This window comes from Corapipo altera, unplaced genomic scaffold (assembly GCF_003945725.1).
Source record: "Corapipo altera isolate COAL_440 unplaced genomic scaffold, ASM394572v1 64, whole genome shotgun sequence".
Lineage (NCBI taxonomy): Eukaryota > Metazoa > Chordata > Aves > Passeriformes > Pipridae > Corapipo > Corapipo altera.
Window position 1 is genome coordinate 2,580,867 of NW_020884893.1, and position 25,141 is coordinate 2,606,007.

At 50.9% G+C, this 25,141-nt stretch overlaps 3 protein-coding genes across 3 annotated transcripts; 2 read left to right on the forward strand and 1 right to left on the reverse strand.

Moving 5' to 3' along the window:
- Positions 1–297: 297 nt before the first annotated feature.
- On the reverse strand, positions 298–8,884 carry SPATA2 (spermatogenesis associated 2). The gene is made up of 3 exons (XM_027646216.1): positions 8,772–8,884; positions 5,744–6,169; positions 298–4,090 (listed from the first exon to the last, which is right to left on the reverse strand). The coding sequence occupies exons 2-3, from the start codon at positions 6,059–6,061 to the stop codon at positions 2,837–2,839; spliced, it is 1,572 nt and encodes a 523-aa protein (XP_027502017.1). The 5' UTR covers positions 6,062–6,169; positions 8,772–8,884; the 3' UTR covers positions 298–2,836.
- Positions 8,885–9,266: 382 nt separating this feature from the next.
- On the forward strand, positions 9,267–15,343 carry RNF114 (ring finger protein 114). The gene is made up of 6 exons (XM_027646297.1): positions 9,267–9,428; positions 10,231–10,381; positions 11,485–11,591; positions 12,130–12,244; positions 13,037–13,144; positions 13,353–15,343. Exons 1-6 carry the CDS (start codon positions 9,310–9,312, stop codon positions 13,416–13,418), a joined length of 666 nt encoding a protein of 221 aa, XP_027502098.1. The 5' UTR covers positions 9,267–9,309; the 3' UTR covers positions 13,419–15,343.
- Positions 15,344–19,436: 4,093 nt separating this feature from the next.
- SNAI1 (snail family transcriptional repressor 1) lies at positions 19,437–23,265 on the forward strand. The gene is made up of 3 exons (XM_027646091.1): positions 19,437–19,515; positions 20,191–20,694; positions 21,878–23,265. Exons 1-3 carry the CDS (start codon positions 19,437–19,439, stop codon positions 22,057–22,059), a joined length of 765 nt encoding a protein of 254 aa, XP_027501892.1. The 3' UTR covers positions 22,060–23,265.
- Positions 23,266–25,141: the final 1,876 nt, after the last annotated feature.

The following is a 25,141-nucleotide window of genomic DNA, read 5'->3' on the forward strand; positions in this document are numbered from 1 at the left end:
CATGGAGGTTAGCTCCACATGGCACACAGATCCTGCTCCCACCCCACCTCAGTCTGCTGCAGACTGCTGACATCCCGGCTCACATGCTCCATGGAACGCTCTGAGTCATGCTGCTAAGGCTGGAAAATAAACGGGTTTTAAAAAGCTCTGTGTTCTGCAAGTAGCACACCCAGTCTGGGGAGGCTGAGGCCCACGATACAGACACTGTTGCCCGTTTGCCCAAGACCCCCTTTGTGCACCAACTCATCATGGTTGCATGCAAACACAGTGGTGAACAGACAGCTACATGCACTCGACTTTAAGAAAAGAGTTAAGCCTTTTCTTAAAGGCCTCTTTATTTTTTTTTTAAATTCCTTCAAAACATAAATTAATTTAAACAAATCAGATGCAAAACACCTGCATTTTAAATTAGCATATATTTTACTGTATCAATCACAGCAACCTCATACAGTAAGATACACAAAAATAGAGCATGGTATCACTTCAATTCAACACAGGTTTGTACTACAGGATTCCATGACATATATACAGAGGACTTTTCTTTTTCAGAGCAAGTATAGTCCCTGCTCTGGTCACCGTAAAAATTACGTGGCATCACAGTTTTAGTTATTCACTGTAGTGTGAGTAGCCATATGGAAACTGAACTTGTGAACTAGAAGATACACTGTAGAGCAGCCAAACAGGCATGACACTGCAGAAGGTGAACAAAACCAAAATAACCACCGAAAGGAAAACCACCTTCAGACTGCATTGTAATAGTAAAATTGTTTTTTAAATTCTTCACTATATACATAACGTATCTACATTTGTGTCATATTTATATATATATATATATATTTATAAAAAACATACAAGATTTTGAAAACCTTAAAATCATTCGCCTAAACAACATTCGCCCCAACCTTTAGGGTCAGCAAGGCAGTACTTGACCTTGACATTATGTTCAGTTGCAGTCCCTGATTGTTAAACACACACCATTCACTTTGTTTCTTAGTGCAAACTGGACAGTAACTTATTGTTCTCAGCACTCTGTAAGACCCAGGTTCCATCTTATTTCCATCACGCTTCTGACACCCATTTACGGCTAAAATTATTTTAGCTATTTTACAATGTTAGCCTATATAATTTCCCCCTCTACCTACCTGAAGCCCTCCCCCCACCCAAAAAAAAAATGTAAGACAAACAATCATTCATGCATGTTTGTGTCACACAGGGATTGATGGACACTGAATTGAGAAGCCTAGACTCTAACAGTGGTTAAAAACCCCTAAGTGAATAATTTCAGTGCAAAGTGGACTACATAGTTTACATCTCAGCTAGAGTTCTTTACAGATATTTTGAACACATTTAGTTCTGCACATCAGATTAGGTTGCCTGATACTTTGTGCTAACTAGCTAGTTGGAATAAGGGAGTTAGGATTCTCATGAGTTTCCTTTTAATAAAAAACTAAAGTCTATTCATAACCAGGTGTTGTTTGGGGGTCAAACTGTACAGAGCCCAGCACCAGGGAGTCCTGATTCTCAGCCAGGGCTCCCAAGTACTATAGCAATAGACAAGGGTTATTATCTGATTCACATCCATAACTGATGGGTTCACTCGAACAGGAGTCACAAATGAGCTCTGATTTTTAACCAGGCCAGTGCTTTACTTGCTGGACTACACTACGGACTTGGCAATGAATTTGGAAGCAAGCATAACATTAATACTTACAATTTCCATAACCACAAAGAAAAAGCGTGCACTGAGAAGCAAAATCCTGCAATTCTTAGACAAGACTCCACTCAGACTAGTGCTAGTCTTATCAGAGGGGAAAAAAAAAGAAAAGGCAGATTAAAACCAAGAACTGATCAGAGCCAAGAACATCAGTCTGCCAGAGTGGCTATAATAAGCTATGAAATAAAGTACAAGGAAAAACAAAAGGTCACACCTGAACAAATAACCCAGGGAGACTTCATAATTATAATGATTCTACCACTTTTAAGAACTCAACGTATTAAACATTTATTAAAAATAAACTGTTTCCAAATCACCTATTTACAGTACAAAGAACAGTACTTAATACATGTGCAACAGAAAGTAAAGAGAATGGATACTCATCTGAGAGGACAACACTCCAGGCATCATCTGAGTGACACGGATACACGTTCACCTCTTTAAAATACCATACAGTAAAATCCAGAAGGATGATATTGGCAACACCGGAAAATAAAGCACGTATTACCCGGATTCAGATTACATAAGCTTGAGATAAACAACTGGGAGAGAAGGGGAGAAGGAGGAAACAAAGACAAAAGGAAGAGACGCTGTGGTGTTTGCATTTTGGAGATCAAGAAATGCAGACACGTGTCAAAAAAATAGTCCTTGTTGGCAAAACAAGCCATTCACATATTTTCCTGCACATTTTGAAGTCATACTTTATCAAAAACCGGCAGTTTTGTCGCTCATAGAAAACGAGAATCTTAATTCTCTGGCTTTATCTTCAAGCCCTGCCTGGCTTTGTTTGGGCCAGGAGATGACTGCGATGTAATAGAAAAGTGTGATGTCACTTTTTAAAAATACAACAGCTGCCAAGTTTTAAGGAAAAATGTGCTCTCTCCCCCATTTAAATTGAAAAGCAATGATCATTTAGGAGTTACCTAAATTATAGCAGCATGAAATCTAATGGATCTGCAGCATCTATGAAGCCACAAAAACCAAGAACTGGCACCTGATCACCGAACCATGATTCCAAATATTTGGACGTGTGGTTTTGGTAAGAGGTCAGTGTGGAGTCAGAACATTAGTTAGGATAGCCCTTTCCCCTTCCCCTTTCCTTCCCAGACAGACTAATCGGGTCTATCTATAGACCACGTGGGACAGCTGGGATGATTTATAGTTTAACTGGTTGTTAGGCAGGAACCTGTGGAGCTCGCTCTTCCTACAGCAGGGGTCATAATAGTAAGCATTGAGGCAAGAGTCACAGGAGACTTTTGAGCAGAATGTGCAAGTGTTCGCGGCTCCGGAGCGGTTACAGAAGCCACAGCGAGAAGTGCCCGAAGGTTTGGATTTGGAGCTGAACTGAGCAGCTCTGTCTTGGCTCTGAGTCTGTGATGTGTACTGTGACTTCTCCCTCAGAGCAGAGGCAGGTGACAAGCTGTCGTTTGGGAGTGCTTTGATTGAGTAGGTGCTCTGTTTCACCGCTGGGTATTCCTGCCTCGAGCCGAACAGATTGTCACACTTTTGGCAAACAGAAGTGCCGCAGGGTACACCACAGTTCTGGCACTTGGGGGAAGCTGTCTCTTTGGCTAGGTGGGTACGTTTGTGGTAAATGGGGTTGGCATCGCTTCTTAACAGCCACACATCAGGCTTAATAGATTCTTGTCTTTTAAAATTTAACATACCTCTAGAATCGTGATCAGTATATAAATCTAAGTCCTCTTGAGCAGAAAAATAGGAGCTGTAAGGGACGTTTGTTCTTAGCATGCCATTGTGATGAGATGAAGTTGGCAAGTACTCGTCTGAACACCCGTGTGGGGAGCTGGACATGGTCAGCAGAGAGGGCGACGGGCGGATAATTTCATCTTTAATGTCATCGTCCGCATCGACCAAAATCGGCTCTTTCCTGAGGCTCAGGGAGCTCATCAAAGGTGGTTTCTTACTTTCCCAGTAATTATCATACGTATCCACCGACTTGGAAGGCTTGCTCACCTTTGGCTTGAAGTAATCTTTAGAGGCCCGTTCGCTGGCCGATTTCTGGAGCACCATCCGTGCCATGGAAGTGTTCAAGTTCTCCTTGCACTCCACACGCCGCTTCATGGCCTCGGAGCAGCCTCGCACATCCTCGCTGCTGTTCTTCCGCTCGTTTATGACATCGATCTCTGAGTAACCTTTGTCCTTCACTTGCAAGTGAATTTCAAGAAGCTGCTCACATTCCACTTTGGCCAAAAAGAGTTCGAATGAAATCATTTTCACTTGGATGGCATCGACCTGCTCTTTGAGCTTATAGGTTGTTCCCAGTTCTGGGACATAGCCCATGTAGTTCAGAATCTGCCTTACATCATCTTCGGTCAGAGCAGACTTTACATAATAAACAAAGGGTCCAGTGTAGGTCTAAGGGGGAGGGGAGGGGAATAAAAGGAAAACTAGGTTACAAATTCAGTGGTGGACTAGATGTTCAGATAATTCAGTGACAGAGAGCATTATAATTAAATAGAATAATAACGACTGTGAACACATGCAACTCCCTTGGCAAGATGAGCTCGATTTCTGCAGCCCTCCTGTTCAGCAGATGGAAATTCCACATGAGGCAAATTCAAAGTAGGAGAGCTTTCATTCAAATTAAAATCCTGATTAGCATAATGTCCTCCCTGGTGATTTAAATCACTCTGCTATGCACTGACATTAACTTTTATGCATACCGGACATGTCTGCGTTACAGGAAGTCTACCATGAAAGGCAAAAACGCTGGAATTTCAGGAACTGCCCCAGCCAGGGACAAGCTGGAGGCAAGAGGAACCCAGAATTACAGCAAGAGGGCCAAACTTCTCTTCAGTTCAGCTTTAAATAGACTTGAGGTGCACACTTTTTTCTGTACTGTTACTAAACAGTTTCAAACATCAGTTCTATTTAATTTAATATTAATTCAAAAAAATTCCACTAAAAGAGCCCCAAAAGCAAAGACACGAGTTTCTGCAAGTTGAAATACCCTCAACATCTGGCACACCTGAGGGACATGCTTAACCCAGGTCAGCCTGTTCTGGACTGTAGACAGGAGCAGCACCAGAACTTAATCATAATGAAGATTTACAGAGAGATCCTGAAGAAAGGCAGTTTCCCCTTGGGGAAACAGAGAACTCTCAAATGTTCTAATAATGTCCAAATTCTCTGCTAAACAGTGAAACTATCTTTTTAAGAAAAACAAACCAAAATACCCATTGCTAGTGCACACAACTGCCAAGGACTGCAGACACCAATCCCAGCAGTCTGTCTATCCAGCTTTCAGGCCTCAAAACTGTTCTTGTAATTCTGGTGCAGCATTCATTACTGAAACATTGCAGCAGCTTCGAATAAGCATCTAAGAACAGGTAAAAGATAAAACAGAAAACTCAACAGCAGAGAGCTCCCTATGTGATTTCCAGCACCCAAGCCCAGCAGTGTGTGAGTTCCCTCTTCTCTCTCTGAGATCCTGGCATAGGAAGATACATTTGAAAGTACATTAAAATCAAAACTTCATGAACTGAGAACTGACAAGCAGATAAAAGATATTCTAAAGGCAATTCTTTTGGAGAAGTTCCTTCACCATTATCATACAATTTGTGTGAAGCTCAGCAAAGCATCCACTTGAAAACATGCACTAGGCTTAGTACTTGTGTCCAGTAACAGCTGTGGCAAGACAGAAGTCTAACTGAGTGAAATTAAATCCAACTCAGGGGCTCACCTTCATGAAAGCATCCCCAAGTAGAAATAAAACAGTGTAGCAAGGCAGACTGAACAACAACCTTAAACAAGCTCTTTTTCTATTTTATATACATTATAACTTCAGGTACGTCTGCTCTTGGGATACTCTCACCAGCACAAGTTCACTTATTTTACATAAAAACTTTCCTATGGCTTCTGTTTGCCAACTGTATATAGACAAACATATATATCATGCCAATAAACAGAAAAAAAAAAAAAAGGAGGCTTAAAGGAACTGCATGAAATGTGTTAACAGAAAGGAAAACAAATCATGTTCTCACTACGGCTACACAAAAAATATCTTACCTTGATATTTTTGAACTCCTTTTTCCAGGGGTACAGAAAGAGATTAATTCCAACTGTCTCGAGCATGTTGAATGCATTGTGGAGACAATGTAAACTCGAGGATTTCACAGATCTCAGTGAGTTTTCAGCCATCTCATAAAATTTAATCAACCGGAATCTATAAAAGGGATCGATTTTGGGAAGGCAAAGCAAGGCCGCTGCTGCCACTCGCAAGTACTCATCGTTAATAGGACGCTGCTTGTTGTCAGAGGCATTCAGTTTGCACTCGTGGAACTGTACATACTTCCGAAATAAATCGTCTTTGTATTTTGTATCCATTGAAATCAGTGTTTCCCTCGCGCTGGGGCAGCTACCTCGTCTCTGTCATGGCTATTGGGCAGTAGGTTGAGTGTCTGGCATCAAGAATCTTCAGCAGTGGCAACTCTCCTGGAACAGAAAGTGAAAACAAAGACAAGTCACCCCCAGATGCCCACACCCCAGATGCCCACAGCATCTCCCTGCCCCACAGGAGAGCAGGAGAGTAATCCTGCTCTCACAGAGCAGCAGCTCCTACAACAGCCTCTCTAGGACTCCAGAACAGCATGAGCAGCCACAGAAATGCTGCTGTCCTGCTTCTCACTGTCATTCACTGCTCCTCTCCCAGGTCCTTGCCCAAGTCAGCACCACCAGGCAACACCAAGAGCTCGGTACAGCAGAGCTGGGCAGGCTCCAGCCCACACTGAGGCTTCCCTGGCTCTGGGAACCCAGGGAGAAGTAACTCACAGCAAAAAACTGCAAGGAGAAGGATAAATTTTTAGTCTCTTCTCACCATTTTATTTTTCCCCTTCAGTTCACAAAACTTATACAAACATTATTTTAAACAGTCCCTGGGGGTTTTTTGTCCCTTTTTTCCTTTCCATGCATAGTGATACAAAGTTTAAAAAAATTCCACGAAGAAGTTTCACTTTACTCATCTTGGTAAAGCATCTACTTTTTCCCCTCTTGTGGCACAGGACTGCCCCTAAACCGAGAGGGTTTATATGCTTTGCCTTTCGATTTCTAGCATTTTCTAGGCTTTTGATGGCCACTGACATTCCCTGTGCTGGCACTCCCAGTCCAGCCCCGTGCTGGGGCAGCTCTGCAGCCATCTCCAGAGGGTACTCTCCCCTGTAAACCACAGCCCAAGTTTTCAGCTGAATGCTAGCAGCTGCAAACACAACTGACATCTTTTAGGCAAAAAAGCTACACCTGCCACCTTCAACTGCTTTATTGAAATCGAGCAAAACCCATTTCTGTGTTACCAGTATGTGCTTTTGTTGGCAGGAATAGTTGCTTTTATGGGCACACTGATCTACATTTTCACCTCACTGAGCTCACACACTGCACTGAAGCAGCTGGTGACAAAAGAAGCTCCCAAACGCTGTTTTACCAAAACCGAGGTAATTAACAGGCCGAGCGACTCCATCTCGAATGCCCGAGGAACTTGTGATCAAAAAGCAGACCACAGGCTTTGTTCTTCACCTAAAAAGACAACGCAGCCCTTGAACTGATGGGAGGTGGGAGAAATCAGTGCAGTGTTTCAACTGTAGTCAGTCTGAAACTGCACTTCAGAGAAGACTTTTCACCCAGTATTAACAGCTGCTAGAACAGCGATCAATTCCCCTCACTTCTGTTACAGTGAAAATCACTGCTAAGAGCAAAATTAACTGAACAAAAGGAGCCAAAACACAAAATACCAACAACCAAGAGGCCTGGAAAACAAACAAACAAAACCTCCAGCCTAGCAGTTAACACTCCCTGATGAAAGGTTATGCTCAGTGCCAGCCCCGCGGGGGAGAAAGTTAAGTAGCAGTTCAGTTTCTGCTCCCAGGCACACGGTGCTGGTGTCAAAAGACAGGCTGTGAATCACAGGAAATGTGGTGTGCTAAGTTAACATCTCAGCATAAGGGCCAGGAGCAGTTCCCCCTGTCTCCACGTTCCTCCCCCAAGTTGTGCAGGATGGATCTGTGGACAAAGACAGCAGAGCCTCTTCCTTGGCAAGAAGAGCTGCACTGGAGACTTGCAGAGAGAGATCTTTGTCTGGCACGTCAGCGAAACACCCCCAGGACACTGAATGATCCCGTGCTGACAAGGAACCGGAGTCAGAATAAGAGTTCCACCACCCCCACTGCCACTACCCACCAAACAAAGCACCCGGTTACACGTGAGAGACGTCAGGGTCAGGAGAGTTCCCAGATAAAAAGTCCTTCACCAAGGCCTTGCAGATGGCAGCCCCTGCCAGCCCTGCCTCTGCCCCGGGGACTGCACACAGGTCAGGGCTCACAGGGTCGAACTGCAAACGAGGACAGACCAAACCCCCCGGGCTCCGCCCCAGCCCCCTGGCAGCACAGCCATGGTTACAGGCTCGGGAGCCGCGCGGTGCAGCAGGCACGGATAAATATAGGCTTAACAGCGCACTGGTGACAGAGCACAGCGAGGAACGAGGCTGTTTTCTGCTGCAAATTATTGCCTGAAAACCTCAAGATTTCCTGCAGATGCAAGAACAGTAAAGTCCAGTGTCTGCCGGTGGGACAAGAGAACGTTCCTACCCATCTCCAGGGCCAAAACCTCACCCGAGGGAACCAACTGTCTGACCACGCTGGATTCACTGGGCTGCACAAAAACCCTGACAGCAGCAGGGGAGCAGGAGGGGACGGGCACTGAGGTGCACCCTCCTCCCGAGGTACACACACACTGCTCCTACTGTGGCCGAGAGCACCAGGAACGCCGGACTGCCGCCGAACACCTGACAAGGCTCCCGGACACAACGGCTCCCAACGGCCCCCGAGCCCCGCCGAGCGCTGTCCGCCGGCGGAGGGGCGGGCGGGGGCCCGCTCGGGGCCGGTTGGTGCCGGGATGAGGAGCCCCCGGGCACCGCCGGGGCCTCCCCAGCACCCGCCGAGCCCCGGCTCTGGGAGCCGCCGCCGCCGCCCCCGCCCGCCCCGCACAGCCCGCGCTGCGCCCGCACGGCCCGCACGGCCCCTGCTCCGCGGCCTGCCCCAAAACTCACCGCTCCGCTGCCTCGGCGGCGCCCGGTGCCCCGTGCGCGGCCCCCGGCGCGCTGCCCCGCAGGGAACAGGGAGCGCCCGCCCTCTCGGCTCGGGTAGGGCCGCGGCGGCGGCGACCCGGAACTGAACGGCGGCGACGGCGCTTCCGCCGCGGGACGTCACGGGGCGGGGCGGGGCGGGGCGGGGCGGAGCCCTCAAGGCCGCGCCCCCGGGGGCTGCGGGGGATGGAGCGGCCGTGGAATGTCTGCGGGGCAGTGACGGGACCGGCCGTGGGGCTCGCGCGGTGCCGGGAGCGGGGCTCGCGCTGCGCTGAGGGCCGGAGCGCGGCCCCGCGGCCGCCGCCAGGAACGGGAATGGGGATACGGGGCCACGCCCCCGCGCCGGGCCACGCGTATCGGAGAGACCACGCCCACTGTGCGTGACCTCTCCCACCAGCCATGACGCGTTCATTTGCATGGCCACGCCCACGGCGCCCGGCCCCGCCCCGGGGCGGGGCGGGGCCGCGCGTGCGCAGTGCGCCCCCTGGCGGCGCGGCGGAAGATGGCGGCGGGCGGCTCGTCGCGGGTCCCGGAGCGGCGGCAGGACCCGCTGTCCCGCCTCACCTGCCCCGTGTGCCTCGAGGTGTTCGAGAGCCCCATGCGCGTCCCCTGCGGACACGTGTGAGCGCCCGCCGGCGGACGGGGCGGCGGGGGAAGGTGTCGGGGCTGGGCCCGCGGGGGCTGCGGGGCCTCGGGAGGAGCCGCAGCTCGGGGGGGGCTGGGGGCAGGGGCGGCTCAGGGGGGCGGCGGTGTGAGGGCGGGGGCTGAGGGCAGGGGCTCCGCGGGCTGCTCGGCAGCGGCTGAGGGGTGACCTGGAGCGTCCGTGAAAGGGAGAATTAAAGAAAAGCAGAGGCAGAAATAAAGCCGCTATTCTTCCACTTTCGGTTCCTCATCTTGCTGAGGGATGCGGGCACGGAGTGCTGGGACAAGGGGGAATGGCTTCCCACTGCTAGAGGGCAGGGTTAGATGGGATTTTGGGAAGAAATCCTTCCCTGTGAGGGTGGTGAGACACTGGCACAGGTTGCCCAGAGAAGCTGTGGCTGCCCCTGGATCCCTGGAAGTGTCCAAGGCCAGGCTGGACGGGGCTTGGAGCAACCTGGGCTGGTGCAAGGTGTCCCTGCCCACGGCAGGGGGTGGAACGAGATGAGCTTTAAGGTCGTTTCCAACCAAACCACTTTATGATTCTCAGCGGAAACCGAGGGCGCAGAGCCCTGTCCAACAGCAGATAACGCTGGGCAGGACGGCCTGGGATCCTCCTGCTCCTCCCTTGGTGCCCCAGTGCCAACGGGCCGCTGCTTTCCCCGATCTCGTGTCTCAGGACTCGGTTATCCCTGCGGGCAGGGGGCAGGGAGGGCAGTGGGTGTGGTGCTGGTGCCCGGGGGAGGGGGCTGTCTCACCGCCCACCCGTGTTTCTCCACCACAGGTTCTGCACACCGTGCCTGCAGGAGTGTCTCAAGCCCAAAAAGCCAGTGTGTGGTGTGTGCCGCAGCACCCTGTCCCCTGGGAGCAGAGCTCTGGACCTGGAAAAGCAGATTGAAACCACAGAGACCACTTGCAATGGCTGCAACAAAAAGGTATGAAGGTGGTTGGAAATTAAGTGCCTGAGGTGTGCCTGCTCAGCCACGCTGCTTAGGGGGAAATAAAGTGCTTGCTCCTCAGCTTTTGGCAGAATCAGGTCAAAATGTTCATTCTGATATGTTCTAAAGGTATTTCATAAAGGCAGCACCCAAACGTTGGGATTCTTTCCACAGTTTTTTTTTTGTTGTTCAGGAAGTGAATTTCAGATGAAAGAGACTGATTTTAAAATTACAGTAAAATCTTGCTGCTGTGGCAGTGTCCTTGTGAATGAAACAGTGTAATGAAACAGTGCCTGTGGGGGTTAGGGAGTGAGCTCTGGCTCCCTAACAGAAATTTATTTGCTTTTTTTGCAATAGTCATGAGTCAGAGTTGTCTTGCATGGCTGGTGTATTCCATGGACTTACTGGTTGTTGTGTCCTGCATGTTGAACACCTGTGTGACATCCTTCCTGGGCTTCCCTTTCCCTTGGAGCTGCTTTTAGCCCCTTATACATTAAGTGAATGTATAAGAAAATGTCGTAGCACATACAGAGCAACAGGAAAAGGATAATTAGACAAACTAAGGTGAGGGTAAGGGTTCAGTTAGTTTCACTGTTTATTTCTGGGTCATTTCTTCATTCTGTCTCCATTCCAGCTGAGAAAAAACTGCAGTGTCTTCAGTTACAGTTTCCCTTGTTGTAAATCTGAATTTTCATTAATGGGATTGAACAATTAGCAATCAGTCTATACCAAGAGCTGTCCTAAAAGCCGAGTTATTTTCCATACACTGTTCTCCTCAGTGAGCAGGTGAACTGGCTTTATAGGAAGCTTTTGTTTATCTACTATAGTATGGGATATAAAATAGTATGTAGTGTAGGTTAAGAGAAGTGAGCTGTCCTGAGCAGGGGTGTGTGTAACATAGCACAGGCAGCAAAGTTACAGGTTAACTGATCTGTAATCTCAAAAGTTTTCCACCTCACCAGCTGAAGTATTTGGATTTTCTGCTTTAACAGTTGTACAGAAAGCTGCTCTGGGTTACATGTTTGCTGCTTCTGCTCAGGAGTGTATCAGGAAGTGCAGGTAGTTTGAGCTAACTTGCTGTGCCATTGTTGCCTGCACAGATGTACCTCTCCAAGATGCGCAGCCACGCGGCCTCATGCTCCAAGTACCAGAATTACATCATGGAAGGTGTGAAAGCTGTGACTAAAGAGCCCCTCCACAACAACAGGTAACAGCTCTGCTCTGAAGCACTTGGCTTTTTTGTCACAAAAAGGAATTTTTTAAAGTACGAGCAGACTTTACCTCCTCGCTCGGTTTGGGTGTTAATTTTTATATAGTTAAAAACTGAGCCTTGATCATGCAGCTGACTGTGCCCCAGGCAAGCTGTGCTGCTTCTGCTTAGTCCATGCACAGGACATCTTTAAGATCAGGGTATTCTGTACAATGTGGCTGGGTTTTTAAAAGAAGCTTCTATCTTTTTGTCTCTTAGTTGTACTCACTTATGATGAGGGGGAAGTAGGAATTGGTTGCAGTGCACTCATGTGTGTGGTGCCCTGTGCATTTAAAGAGAACATTTGGCACTTGGAACATTTGTAGAAGAACTGTAGATCAGTCTAAATATGGCCAATGTTGAGTTCCTTAAGCTATTGTTAGGAGTTTACAAACTGATTGTTAAAATTAGCTTGTCCAAATTGAATAAGTAAGATTATTGCTTTGAAGAATTTGTATGTGTAAATAACCTTTTTTTCTCCTCCCCCCCCAACCAGGAACTTCCCAAATCGCTTCACCTTTCCTTGTCCGTATTGCAGCGAGAAAAACTTTGATCAGGAAGGGCTGGTTGAACACTGCAAAGCTTTGCACAGCATGGATGCAAAACAAGTGGTAATAAAGAGTCTTGGTGCAAGAATTGCAACGAAGTCTAGTCTTAAAGCCCTTTGAAACAGTGAATTGAACTAAGTGCATGTAATTATTCCTGTTAAGTCCAGTGTGGCTCTGCTGGTCATGCCTTTAACTCTCACATAATTCTGCTGTTGGCTTTCAGTGCATTCTCTGGAGGTGACTGGTCTCTACTCTGACTGCAGCTGGGCCACATCCTCCTTTCATATTTGAAAAATGGCAGACACTCAAAGTTAATTGGACACAGCAAATTAATAAAATATAATTTAAAAAAAAGTCGTACATTTAACTTTCCTCTGTGCTGTTTTCAGCAAGAAGACACTACAAGCCTTTGGGGAAAATGCTTGCAAAAAATAGTATACCATAGTATACCATTCTAGTAGTCTTTCTGTGATGCTTCCTCTTATGTAAGAGGAATTGCAAAACACGGAACTGAATTTGAAACTTTCGGTTTTCTGGGAAGTTTTTTGAAATTCCAGATTAGTCAGGAAAAAAAGTTCCTTTATTCTCCTGGAGAGTAGTGAGTTCTGATTTTCTGAATGTGGGAGAAGAGTAAGCTGTTCCATTTCAGGGATCTAAGACATCAGTTAAAATTGTCTGAGGCTTTTGTATCAAATATCCCAGCAAGGTATTGGGCAGCACTTTGCACATAGAATAGTGGCAGCACAAACCTTGAACTTCAACCCTCCACACTGTCCCTGCCCTGCCCTCCCTACTGCCAGTGTAAAAGGATTTAACCATTGGGGCCTAATTGGCTTTTTGGGGTTTTTCTTGAAGGTTTGCCCGATTTGTGCCTCAATGCCATGGGGAGATCCAAATTACAGGAGTGCTAACTTCATGGAGCATCTGCAGAGGCGACATCGCTTTTCCTATGACACCTTTGTGGTATGTGTATCCTCCCCCTTGGAATGCAGCCTGATGGCTCAAAAACCTGGGCTGTGTGACATGGCCACTGCTGTGAAACCCCACCCTGCACATGGTGTCCTGGGAGGAATTGGAGAGTCAAAAAGAAGGACAGCTTTTGCTGCTGTTATTTGTTGGATTAACCAGCGTGGCTGTTGCAATAAAGAATTTCTGTCCCCTTTGTTCACAGGATTATGATGCTGATGAAGATGATATGATGGAACAGGTTTTGATGCGTTCTTTGAGGGATAAATGATCCAGCTAGAAGATTAACTGTAAAACCAAGCTTCCACAAGGGGGAAATGCCCAGCATCCTTGCACTTCTCCCTGCACATCCCAAGATTAACTCAGGCGTCCAGAAATATGGAAGACTTTAATCCTATCTCAGTTTCAAATCCTGGTTTGATATTTCTGTACCACTCAAGTCTTTTGGTATCATGGTCTCTTGCCATTCAGCCCTATCAGCCTCATTTTTCTACTTGCTTCACACAAAGCTTATTTGTAGATCACCATGTGGGAACCAAATCTTTTTCCTTTCCCTGAGCCCATTTCTTGGTTTCTTTGGCAGTTATGTTCCTTTGACTGTCTAAAAACAGAAACATTCCAAATGGAGTGGCCTGAACTAGTTAATAAATATCTCTTCCCAGTCTCATTTACATATCCCAAGTGATAGTATGTGAGGTGTATTTGTAGCTGTTTCCCTTTAGTGAGACTTCCAGGTGCTAACTGTAACTGTCAGACCAGCTCTCATTTTAAGTGACCTCTGATACCTGTGATTCCATAATGTTTCCCAGTGTTTCAGTCCTTACAGGCAGCCTCTCAACTATATGGAAAACATATCCTCAGTATGAGTCTTCAAACTGTAAACTTTCTTAGCAAATCTTTGCACTGTGTAACCAACTAGTCCAAAATACTTCAGTTCTATGCATGATGATTACTTTCCTCCCTACTCTTACTATAATTTCTAGCCTGTAAAATTAACTTAATTGTTGGTCTTAGTTAAAACACATAATTTTTAACTATATTAGCAAATATTAATCATAATTGCTGGCTTTATGATTAAATTGGTGGCTTTGAAACTGGTTTTCTAGTGATTTTAAGCCTTATCCTGACAGGGGAATTCAGAAGGTTTTTTTCAATACCTCTGCTTTCTATTTAAACTAAAATTTTCATATATATTCCTGGTTTTTCCATCTCTCAAGGCAAGCTGGTGGCAAAACTTAGCAGTAGTTCATAGCACTTTCTTTTTGCATCACAAATTTAATCAGGTATTTTGAATTCCTGTTCTTCATCTAAATGTTCCCACAGCAGCTGAAGCTGTACTTGGATGGTTTTCCATCTAGCAGTATGTGTGTAGAGTCAGGTGTAGCTTTCAAGAAAAATTAAAATATAACCCTGAAAGCAGGATGACAATTCCAGTCTGTGGTCAATGGATACTCTGTTTTCAAGCCTACACTTTTAGCACAGAGATTCCTTAGTTTTAATTTGATGTTTTCAGTAACTTCACAGACAAGCTGTTGAGATGTAACAGTCTGAGACACCCGACCAGAACTTGTAAATCACTTTAGTGTTGAGATGTCTAATGTAAGCATTGCAATTGGAGCAGTGGACCTGCACCACCCCAGAACTGAGCACTAATTCATTTATTTGAGCAGTAACCTTACTCATCATGCTCTTCAGACTGCAGTGTAGCCTTACCCTGAAAATAATGAAACCACCCCACTGAAAACCTCTGATCAAACTTTGTGTCCAGCCAGACCTCTAACATGCATCAGCTGAACTTGGGTTTAGTGTGTTTTCCCCTTGGTGTGGGCTGTTACAGACTTATCACTAAGTACCTGCATGGGGACTGGAAGCTCAGTCCTGGAGGGTGGGAATTGTGGGATCTCGTGGTTCTGTGGGAAAGGAACTGTGTTTGAAGGTGGTTATTTTAATGCTTGACCTGCAAAGAGATGACAATTTATTGGGGGTTGGATGGGGATCTCTGGTTCTGGCTAGAGTGCGGTTTGGTGATGCCCATTGCCAGGAACCCAGATTCCTGCTACTGTTCTAAGTGCACTTCCATGCAATTCTGGTAAAATGTTTAAGGAGCAGTTAGAGCTTCCGAGCAATTACTTTGTCATGTTTTTGACTTTTGAAGACAAAGTTACAAATAAAGGCCATTTAATTTATAAAATCCTATCTTTGTCTCACCCCTTTTAATTTCTTCCTCGTGGAAGACCTCCCAAAAAACTCTTCTTGCCAGCTGCATAACTCTGCAGAGAGCACAGTAGATGTTGAGAAATGCAGGAACTTTAACTTTTGGCTTCCATTAAATATTTTGTTCTGATTAGTTGGAACTTTATTTGGTCTTTCAAAGAGCAGACCATGGAGGTTTTGAAAAACAGTTCAGATTGAGTGTGGATAAAATTGTGCTAGAGCTGGCCAGAGCACTGCAGGTGCAGCCTTGGGTGGGATCCTCCTGTAATCCATGGAAACAACCTCTTGAGAGTCCAGCAGGGCTTTTCTGTGGAGACCACTACAGCTGCCATAGCAGAGTACTGCTGGAATATGCATGCTAGTTGTGCTTGAGGTTCGGTTCCAGGAGTAAGCAGTGAGCAACAGCAGCGTGGACAGCACTGCTTCCCGGCTGCTGAGCACCCACCGGGCTGCCCTGAGATACACACGGAGTTCCACCGAGCCCAGCTGCTGAGGAGCCTTGGGTCTCCCCGTGGCTGACTCCATCGACACACACAGGGGTACGTCTTACTGATGATACCGGTGGGTTGGTGTAAAGCCGTTCAGCTCATTTGGGTCGTTAAAAAATCGTTGGTATAGAACAAGCCGGTCTGGACTTCGAAACCCTTGGGGTGTCCCTGCTGAAGAGCGAAGTGCTTCTGCCAGAGCTGCTCTCGCCTCGTCAGCACCTGATCGTGCAGCCGCAAACCCTGAGCGCCCATTGCGGGTGATAATGCAATCGGGCCAGCTCGGACCTGTGAAATTCCCCAAGTCTGGCACAAGGAGTCAGCCTTAATAGGACAATTAGCACAGAGAGACAGGATGGGAGGAGACAGGCTAGCAGTTGAGCTATTTTATTAAGTGCATCTTTCTCCAGCTAACGACTGGCCCTAATAGGTCTGACAAATTGTCGACGCACAGGCATTGCTTCATCCGGAATTACAGTGGTAAATCCCCATGGTCTCCTTATGCTGTGGGGATGAGATCTTGTCAAGGATCCTATCCATAATAAAGCATTGGTGGTATATTCCAGGTCCTCATTTCACCTGATTGACAAGAGAATAGCAAATTTCCTTTGAGGCCCTTGGCCAGCTATCCTGGACAGATACTGGTGAGACCAATGCAGGAAGGATTAATCAACCAAGGCTGTGTTAAGTCATGGAAAAGCAAATGAGGGATGTGCTCATAGTCCTAAAGCTTTTTTTTCTCTTTTTAAATATACTAAAAATTATAATGGGGCATTTATCTCTTTTGGGGCTGGGGTTTTATTTGTTTTCCTAATGCAGAGCTTCATGTCACAGTTGCATTGGTCTGTGCTTCATCAAAAGCAACTCACTGTTTTATGGGCAAATTCCATTATTCTTCAGACTGTTGAAACCACTATGAAACCTTGCTTTTCCTTCCCTACTCCTCCCTCAAAACTCCAGAAAATACTTAGCACCTAGTGAAAAATTAGTGTCATTGCTACAGACTTGGGTCTCTCTTCTAGTTCTTCTCACATTTGTTCTGTCTTTACCCGGTACTCAGACGTTTTGGTTTAAACAAAGAATTCAGGGGAGCTTCTGGGAGCTGCTTTAGTCCCCCATGCAGAGAGTGACGGTCCGTTCCCCAACCCGAGTGCAGGGGATGAGCTCCCCCGCCCCGCTGCAGCGGTGGCCGCTCGGCGAGCGCTGACAGCAGAGGGAGGTCTTGCATCTCGGAGAGAGCGAGGCTCCCTCCTCCCGGCCCTGTGCTCAGCCCCGGCCTCCTCCACGGGGCTCAGGGGCTGCGGTGGGTTCCAGGGAGCTTCTCCAGCCTTGCAGTGAGGTTTCACACCCCATCCCCACAGCTCATGGTCAGAGCTTCCCTTCACCCCACCACAGCCTCCCTTGGTGCCAGGTGCTCTGCTCTGCAGCCAGGTAGTCGAGATGCTTCACAGAGCCATGGGGCCAAAGAAAGTAATAAGAATTTGTAGCAGATCTGTTGCTCTGGAGGTGGTTGGAGTGTACATGTGAGGTCCTTGGGCCAGTCCATGTGGGTCTGGGATTGGAGCTGTGCCACAGGGTGGTGGCCAGTCTAACTGCCCTAAGGCTCAGCTGCTGCCAGAACCCAGTACTTCAGTGCAGGGTGGGACAGCTGAGAAACCACTGCCACTTCCAGCCCATGAACCGTTGCAGAGCTTCCCCTCCCCTCTGTGTCCTGCTCTCTGTCCTGTAGCATCCTGGCTCACAGGCAGGTCAGGTCACTTGGTCTCAGTTTTTCCCCTAGCACAGGCAAGTTTTTTCCACATGCAGTGATTGGAACAGATTATTGCCATTTCAGAAAGAAGAGAGGAGCAGGCTTTGCTTCTTGAAAGAAAACCACCTCACTGTGTTCCTTGTATGAGTGTCCCCAGTGTAACCACATCCGTGGCAGGTGGAGGACGGGGGGGGGGGCACTGCTGAGGGGCTGGGGGAGGCACCTGCACAGCACCCGGGCTGCTGCCCCCTGCCCCAGGGGCTGCTGCACCTCTGGACCCCCGAGAGAAAAGGGGGGGACCTCGCCTCTGCGATTTGCATCCCCCAAGGCCTTCAGGGGCACATTTTCCCCTGAACTTCAGACTGATCCAGGGATGAGTTTTGCAGATAAACACCTGCTGAAAGCCATGAGCAATTCCACAGCCAAGGAAGGATGATCCAGCTCCAGAGCACGTGGCTGCAGGGTAAGAGTTTGCAAATGCGTCTGGTCTGGTCAGGATGCGCATGGCTGGCAGGACAGGCTTTCCAAGCTGTTCCTGCCCTGAGGAAAAGCTGACAGTGAGCTCAGTGCTGCAGCCGTGCCAGTGGAAAGCTTTGCTCCCACTTCTGCATTTCATGTGGTTGAGGCTGAAGAGTAATGCGTGGTCAGCAGGGGTTGAGTCACAAGTGGCCCAGCACACGGTGCTTTTCCGAGTGGCAGGGCCAGAGGAGGCATTCCCAGCAGGACCTGTTCCTCCTCCTCCTGCAGCCTTGCCGCCAGCAGCTGTCTTGGCCCGGACCTGAGTGCTGCTCCTGCAGCAGGTGGCTGGATCCGTGCCCTGAGCCCTTCCAGCAGGGAAACCCCCACGTGAGCCAGAGGGATGGGATAAGTTGGAAGCCTGGGCTGAGCTTTCTAACTGCCAGGCTTGGGGGACTGGTATAGCTCTGCTCACCACTGCCCCAGCACCCGCTAGCAAGGCCTGGACACCTTCCCGTGGGCACACGTTCCCTGGGAAGGGGGAAGCCAAACAGAGCACGTGCCTCAACAGGGCTGTTTGACCCACACTGCCCGTGGGAAGGAGTCAGGTGAAGGCAGGAGGGAAGAGAACAGAGGGCAGCTTGCTGGGCGGTTGCTGCTCAAAACCTTCCCTGCATGTCTGGACAGGTGCTCCTGACCCCTGCCAGAGGGAGGGAGTCACCGAGGGCCGTGCGGGATCCATCCTGCTCCTCTGCAAGTCATTGCCTCTTCCCGGATGATTATTAACCTTTATTAACCTGTGGCGAAGCCTGCTCTCTGCCGGACCGTGTCCCAGCGGGGCAGGGCGGAGGCTCGTCCCAACCTGCACCGCAGTCCCCAGCCGTGGGGCATAGGAAGGACAGGAAAACGTGGGGGGCCCGGGAATCGCCCCTGGGCACAGCGCCTTCCTCAGCCCCCCCGCGTCCGGTCTGTCTGGACCGGGCATGGGCCGTGGATCACCCGCACGGCTCTTTGCCCGCTTCCCTCCGGAGCACCGGCCGGACCCGCGGGGAGCGCGGCACTGGGAAACACTTCGGAGAGAAGCCGGGAACGGCCCGTCGCATCTGGATCAGCACCAGCGCTCGTACTCCGGCACCGGGCGGGCGGCACGGCCGCCCCCCGGGAGCAGCCCCCGGGTCCTTCCCCAAGGCTCGGCTCGGCCCCCGGCGGCGGCAGGACCAACACCTGCCCGGTGCCCGCCCCGTCCCGCCCGGGCCATTGGCTGCGGCCCCCGGGGGCGGCCCCGCACCGCCCTCCCCGCCCCGCGCCGCCCCCCCGGCCCCGCGCACATATCAGCGGGCGCGGCAGCGCGGCGGCCCCGCGGCGCCGGCTCCGGGGCTGCAAGATGCCGCGCTCCTTCCTGGTGAAGAAGCACTTCTCGGCCAGCAAGAAGCCCAACTACAGCGAGCTGGAGAGCCAGGCCGGTGCGTGGACGGGCCGTGCACGTGGGGCGCTCCGCGGGGTGGCGTGGGGTGGGGGCTCCTGTGTGGAATCTTCCTAAGGCTCCACACGGGAACGGGCTGGGACTGACCGACTTTTCGCAGGGTTGCAGAGCTGTGGGACTTTGGGGGGTGTTGTGGGTTTTTTTCAATTTTGTGCACGTCGCATGGGGTTGGGCGCGGGATCCTCCGTGTCCCGGGATGCTGAGTGTTTCCTGCTGTCCCGGGATGCTGAGCAGCTTCCTGGTACCCTGGGCTGGGCGGAGGCACCGGGGACTCCCTCGCGGGTTGGGCATGGGTGCGTTGGGAGCTTCCCGTGCCGGGAATGAGCAGGGGCATGGGGTCCCCTTCGCCCCATCCCTCGTGGCTGGGCGGGCAGGGGCGCGGGCCCTCGTGATGTGAGGTCGATCCTCTTTGCCTCGGGGCGGGCTAGGGGCTCTGGGCTTCCATGGGGCGGGCTGGGGTCCCTTTGCCCCTCTGACTCCGGGGTGCGGCGCGGGTCTCTCATGGATGGGCTGGGATCGGGTCCCACTGAGCCTCCCACGGGTGGGCTGGGCACCCCGCGCCCCTGGGCGTGGAGCCCGCGGCGGTGGGTCGGGGCCCCTCGCTGCCGTTCCTACCGGAGCAGCGGGCCCCACTGACCGCCGCCGCCTCCCGCAGTGCTGGCCGCCCCGCTGCTGTACGAGACGTGCCCTCTGCCCGTCATCCCCCCGCCCGAGGTGCTCGGCCCCGGCGCCTACTACCCGCCGGTGGTGTGGGATGCGGGGCTGCTCTCCAGCCTGTTCCCGGGCGGCCCGGGCAGCGAGGCGGCGGGAGGCGCGACCCCCGCCCTGGACCTGACGGCGCTCTCCAGCGAGGAAGATGAAGGCAAGAGCTCGGGGCCCCCCAGCCCGGCCTCGGCCCCCGCTGCCGCCGAGCGCTTCCGCTGCGCCCAGTGTGCCAAAGCGTACTCCACTTTCGCCGGGCTCTCCAAGCACAAGCAATTGCACTGCGACGCCCAGGCCAGGAAATCTTTCAGCTGCAAATACTGCGAGAAGGAGTATGTGAGCCTGGGGGCTCTCAAGATGCACATCCGGAGCCACACGCTGCCCTGCGTCTGCAAGATGTGCGGGAAGGCCTTCTCCCGGCCCTGGCTGCTGCAGGGCCACATCCGGACACACACCGGTAAGGTCCCCTCTTCTCCCTCTCCCTCCCTCTCTTATCGCCTCCCGCTTCCCTGCTCCGCTGCCCCCAGCGAATCGGCGGGCCGGCTGTTATCTGGGAAGATAAGGGCTTCCCAGACCCCCTTGGCACATCTCTCTAAAATGTCCTTTAAATATCCTCTTGGCTGAAACCGAGCGCAGGGTCAAGGCCCAGCCTGTAAACCTGTGCAGCTGCAGTGCCTCCCCGGAGCTGGTCCACTGGCCGCAGTGCGACAGCACACACTTCACCAGGATTTCATAAACGAGTTGTGAGACTGCTGGAGCCCTCCCTCCTGGGCACTGCCATGCCGAAATCATTCCTCTGCCCACACCGAGTGCTCCCGGCCAGGGCAGAGCCCCAGTTCCCGGCTGCCCACCGCTGGCAGCGATGAGCCCGGCTCCAAGCACACCCGCTGCTGAGATGTGCAAGGCTGGGCGAGGCCTGTGGGCAGGTGCTGGAGGCACCTGTTGGCACGGCTCCGGGTGCCGCAGCTGCAGCCCACCCCGCTGCCCCGACAATGCATCTCCCGAGCATCCTTTGTGGGGCTGCGGGACAGCGTAATTGTGACTTGGCACTGATTTCACACCCTCTTAACGTGCTAAAGATGATGGCTGAAGGAAGCCGGGTAGACTTGATTGTGCTTTCCAAATTGAGCATACACATTTGTTTCCTCCAAAAGAGTCTTTCTGGGAGGAATTCGCCCTGGCCAGGCTTTTCAATGCGAGCTGGGCAGGAGAAGGGGGAGCGCGGAGGAAATAGCTCCACTCACCCTGGGCTGGCGCCTCGCAGCCGCTGCCTGCTATGATATAATTAACACACAGCACTTGGCTTTCCTGCCTCGCTGCAAACTCCTTGCTTGGCTCCGGGCAGGAGACGAGTATCGTGTCTTCGTTTGTACGTGCAGCAGCCTTGCTGCTTGCAGATGTTTCCAGCATTAATTTTCCGTGGTTCATAGGAGAGATTTTTCTGGGAGTAGGCAATTCCCAAGCCGGCGGTTCTTCCCCGAGCAATGCTGTACATACCCGTCTTTCCCTCCGAACAATAACAGCCAGCACTTCTTTTCACTGTGCTCTGCACAAACTTTGGCTAATGAATGGCTCCTTCTTTGATATTCCTCATGTGTTGATGCACTGGTTAATTGGGAGCGTTTCTCTTTGTCCCATAGGTGAAAAGCCCTTTTCCTGTACACACTGCAATCGGGCCTTTGCTGACCGCTCTAATCTCCGCGCCCACCTGCAGACCCATTCAGATGTAAAGAAGTACCAGTGCAAAACCTGCTCCCGGACTTTCTCCCGCATGTCGCTGCTCCACAAGCACGAGGAGACAGGCTGCTCCGGCTCTCGCTGAGGACTGGACTCCACTCCCCCGGCCTCTCGCATCACAAAAACCTATATTATAACTAGTTTCTCTAGGAGTTAGATTCCTCCATCGCCGTTGCAGTGTGCACCGGGCTGAACGCAGCTCCTCTGGCCCTTGAGACCCTCACACTCCTCGCTCGGTGCCTCCAGTGCAATGCAAGAGCCTGATCATAGAATAACCTGAGTTGGAAAGGACCCATCAGGATCATCGAGTCCAGCTCGTGGCCCCACGCAGGACACCCCAATAATCACGCACCATGTGCCTGAGAGAATTGTCCAAATGCTTCTTGAACTCAGACAGGCTTGGTGCTTTGACCACTTCTCCCATCCTGGCGTCTGGGGGTGCAGGACTGGACACAGTGGCAAGTGTGGGTGGCAAATCAAGTGTGTGAGACTCGGGGGGCACAGCCCTGAGCCTGCCCTGCTGCTGCCACAGCCCCTCAGCAGGTGCCCCCTCTTGCCAGAGGCACCTTTCAGGGCTGGACCTGCACCCTGGCCCCACGCCGGTACCGAACACTGCAACCATGTAGCTTGGGGGGGTGGGGTTTTTCTATTGGTGGTTTTTGGTTTTGTTTGTTTTGGATTTTTGTTTTTTTTTTTCTTTTTAACATCGTAACCACTTGGTAACTTCTAAAAACCGATATTTTTTTAATGAAGGACAAAACGTTGCCTCCCCCCCACCCCGAGTGTATATACACTGCCTGTAGAAGGTGTAACTATGCAATAATACAGTATCCCAGTAGTTGTGAAGCAGCTGCTTCTCCCCAGCACAATGACAATTTGCAATGCCTGCGAGATTAACAGTGTCCATGAAAGGCAGGGGTAGCCATTTCAAACCCCAGCCCTGTTTACAGAGCAGCTATGCACTCAAGCACCTGTTAATATGACTCTTAACAACTGCTTTTCAAGAGAACTGTGACTAATAGCAGGCACTTGTCAGCTGATACAATGGTGGCCTGTCCCAAGGCTGCCCATCGACAGGTGTGTGCCAAAAGCCCTATTTATGGGTATTGACAGGTGCCTCCTGAATGCATCTTTCTTTGGACATTGTTTTCATGGAATCATTACAAAGAGGATGTTTACATTTCAAAGGTACACTGGTATTTATATTTTTGTGCCACAATTTTGTAATGATGAAACTTTTTATATAATTATATACAGTTTATTGATATTCAATAAAATGGTTAATTTATAATAGGGTTTTGTGGGTGCCTGGGTTGAACGTGCAGTTGTGAGGGGGCAGTGCTCTGGGGACCAGGGGGCTGGGCTCAGCTCTCCTTCTACCTGGTGCTCCTGGCCTCTGGCTGCAGGTGACTGGCAAGTGCCATTTGCAGGCAGGGATCTGTGAAGCAGTTGGTTCTCTAGAGAGGAAAAGTCAGGCTGAGTCAGTTCCTGTCAAAGGGCTGGGGCAGCTGTGCAGTGGTGTGGGCTGGGGGTGCAGTGGATCTCCCAGGCTCTGTGTGGGAAAGCACAATGGCTTGCCTTGTCCCTCCCAGCCTGCCTAGGTGGGTGCTGGCTTCCCCACGGAACTGCTGGAGCACCTGTAGCCTGTCCTTGTCCCTCAGCACTCTCTGAGCATGGGGAGCAGGTCTGTGCCCCTGCTGGGATGATGGGACTGCTTATGGCAGGATCCTGAGCCTCCCCAGAGATGGCTCCAGCACCAGATGCCTCAGGGAGCTGAACCTCCTGGTGGGCGACCCGATGTGGGTGGTGCGGCAGCAGAGGTGTGTCCATCCTGTTGTCACCGAAGAGCTCTTCAGCCGGCACAGGTGGGGCCGTCCCTCTGCCTCCATACCTGGGGGGCACCGAGGGGTGGGTCCTCCGGAGTACCCCCTCATACCTGCCTCCAGGATTTCCATAATGAAACTCCCAGTGCCCCAAAGCACCTGCCTTGCAACTTCCCAGCCTCCTACACATCTGAGGTGCTTCAGGGACAGTTGCAGCCAGGCTTGCTGCCTGCCTCCCCCAGGGGATGCAATTTTGTTCTTTCTCCCCCCTCCCCCCGCACTTCCTTAGTGCTATCTCACGGACATTGCTTCCAACCAGGGAATAAAAGCAGGCACCCTCCAGCTCTGATCCCCCTCCAGCCCGTGGGCGTCCGGCTCCCAGCGCCTCTCGCAGGGGCTGTTCGGAGCAGGAAGACGTGTGTGGCTGTAAAAGTCAGCAGAGCTGCTGCTTGGCCCTTCTTTAATTAAGAGCTCACCCGGTATAAACTGACTTTCCCAGCCGAGTTGGACTCATTACTCGATTATTAAGCAGGGCAGGAAGTTTTGGGTTTGCTCTTGTGTGTGCTTTTTTCTTCCTTTTCCCAACAGGAAGCGGGGGAGGGGCACTAATTACTTTCAGCTTTCCATCCATAAAATCCTGGAGCCGCAAAAGCAGCTAAATAGTTAAAAAAAAAAAAAAAAGACCAATTTTGAGTACGGACCACCTGCAGAAGCTGGAAAGGAGGATCGAGGAGTGGGTACGCTGGGAGCAGCAGCAGCCCCCGGCCGGGGTTGGCTTTGCAGCTCCGATGACATGTGAGAGCCCCACCAGGGCCCTGCACCCGCACCGGCTGTGCCTTCCCCCCGCCCACGTGTGCCATGGCTGTCACCAGATGGGGACCCTGACCCTTTCCCGTGTCATTCAGGCTGTTGCTTCATCCCCGCAGTGGCACACACCGGGGACTCCTGCCAGCTCCCTCTCAATGGGCTTCAACTAATATTGGTCAGGCCGGCGGTGAGAGCTGTGAGAAACCTCCTCCTTAGCAAGCTTTGCTGCTCTCAGTTGTGTTCCTGGCTTTGTCCAGCGCCTGGCTGGGACGCCAGGCTTTTAGAGGGAAGGTATAAACCGGGTGGTGAACAGCCCAGGCTCGACTGACAAATCCCGCTGGCATTCAAACACAAATGCAGCCTTAAAACACTGGAAAAAAGAAATGCTGCCTGTTCTGAATCACAAAAGCTCAGCCCACTGGCACTTGGGTTTCTGCTGCATCTGCTCCCTGCCCTGCCCAGCACCCTGTGCCCTGGGGACACGGCTGCTCAGGTGATGTCCCGCCCCTTCGGCAGTGCCTTGGACCTCCCCAGGTG

What these genes read in the sequence shown, in the direction of transcription:
- SPATA2 (XM_027646216.1), bottom strand. Translation starts at nt 6,061, where the DNA reads ATGGATACAAAATACAAAGACGATTTATTTCGGAAGTATGTACAGTTC. An exon ending in AGGAGTTCAAAAATATCAAG is followed by an intron (nt 4,091 to 5,743) that starts GTAAGATATTTT and finishes CCTCCCCCTTAG; the next exon opens with ACCTACACTGGACCCTTTGT.
- RNF114 (XM_027646297.1), top strand. Translation starts at nt 9,310, where the DNA reads ATGGCGGCGGGCGGCTCGTCGCGGGTCCCGGAGCGGCGGCAGGACCCG. An exon ending in GCAATGGCTGCAACAAAAAG is followed by an intron (nt 10,382 to 11,484) that starts GTATGAAGGTGG and finishes TTGCCTGCACAG; the next exon opens with ATGTACCTCTCCAAGATGCG. An exon ending in GCATGGATGCAAAACAAGTG is followed by an intron (nt 12,245 to 13,036) that starts GTAATAAAGAGT and finishes TTTTTCTTGAAG; the next exon opens with GTTTGCCCGATTTGTGCCTC.
- SNAI1 (XM_027646091.1), top strand. Translation starts at nt 19,437, where the DNA reads ATGCCGCGCTCCTTCCTGGTGAAGAAGCACTTCTCGGCCAGCAAGAAG. An exon ending in CGAGCTGGAGAGCCAGGCCG is followed by an intron (nt 19,516 to 20,190) that starts GTGCGTGGACGG and finishes CGCCTCCCGCAG; the next exon opens with TGCTGGCCGCCCCGCTGCTG. An exon ending in CCACATCCGGACACACACCG is followed by an intron (nt 20,695 to 21,877) that starts GTAAGGTCCCCT and finishes TTTGTCCCATAG; the next exon opens with GTGAAAAGCCCTTTTCCTGT.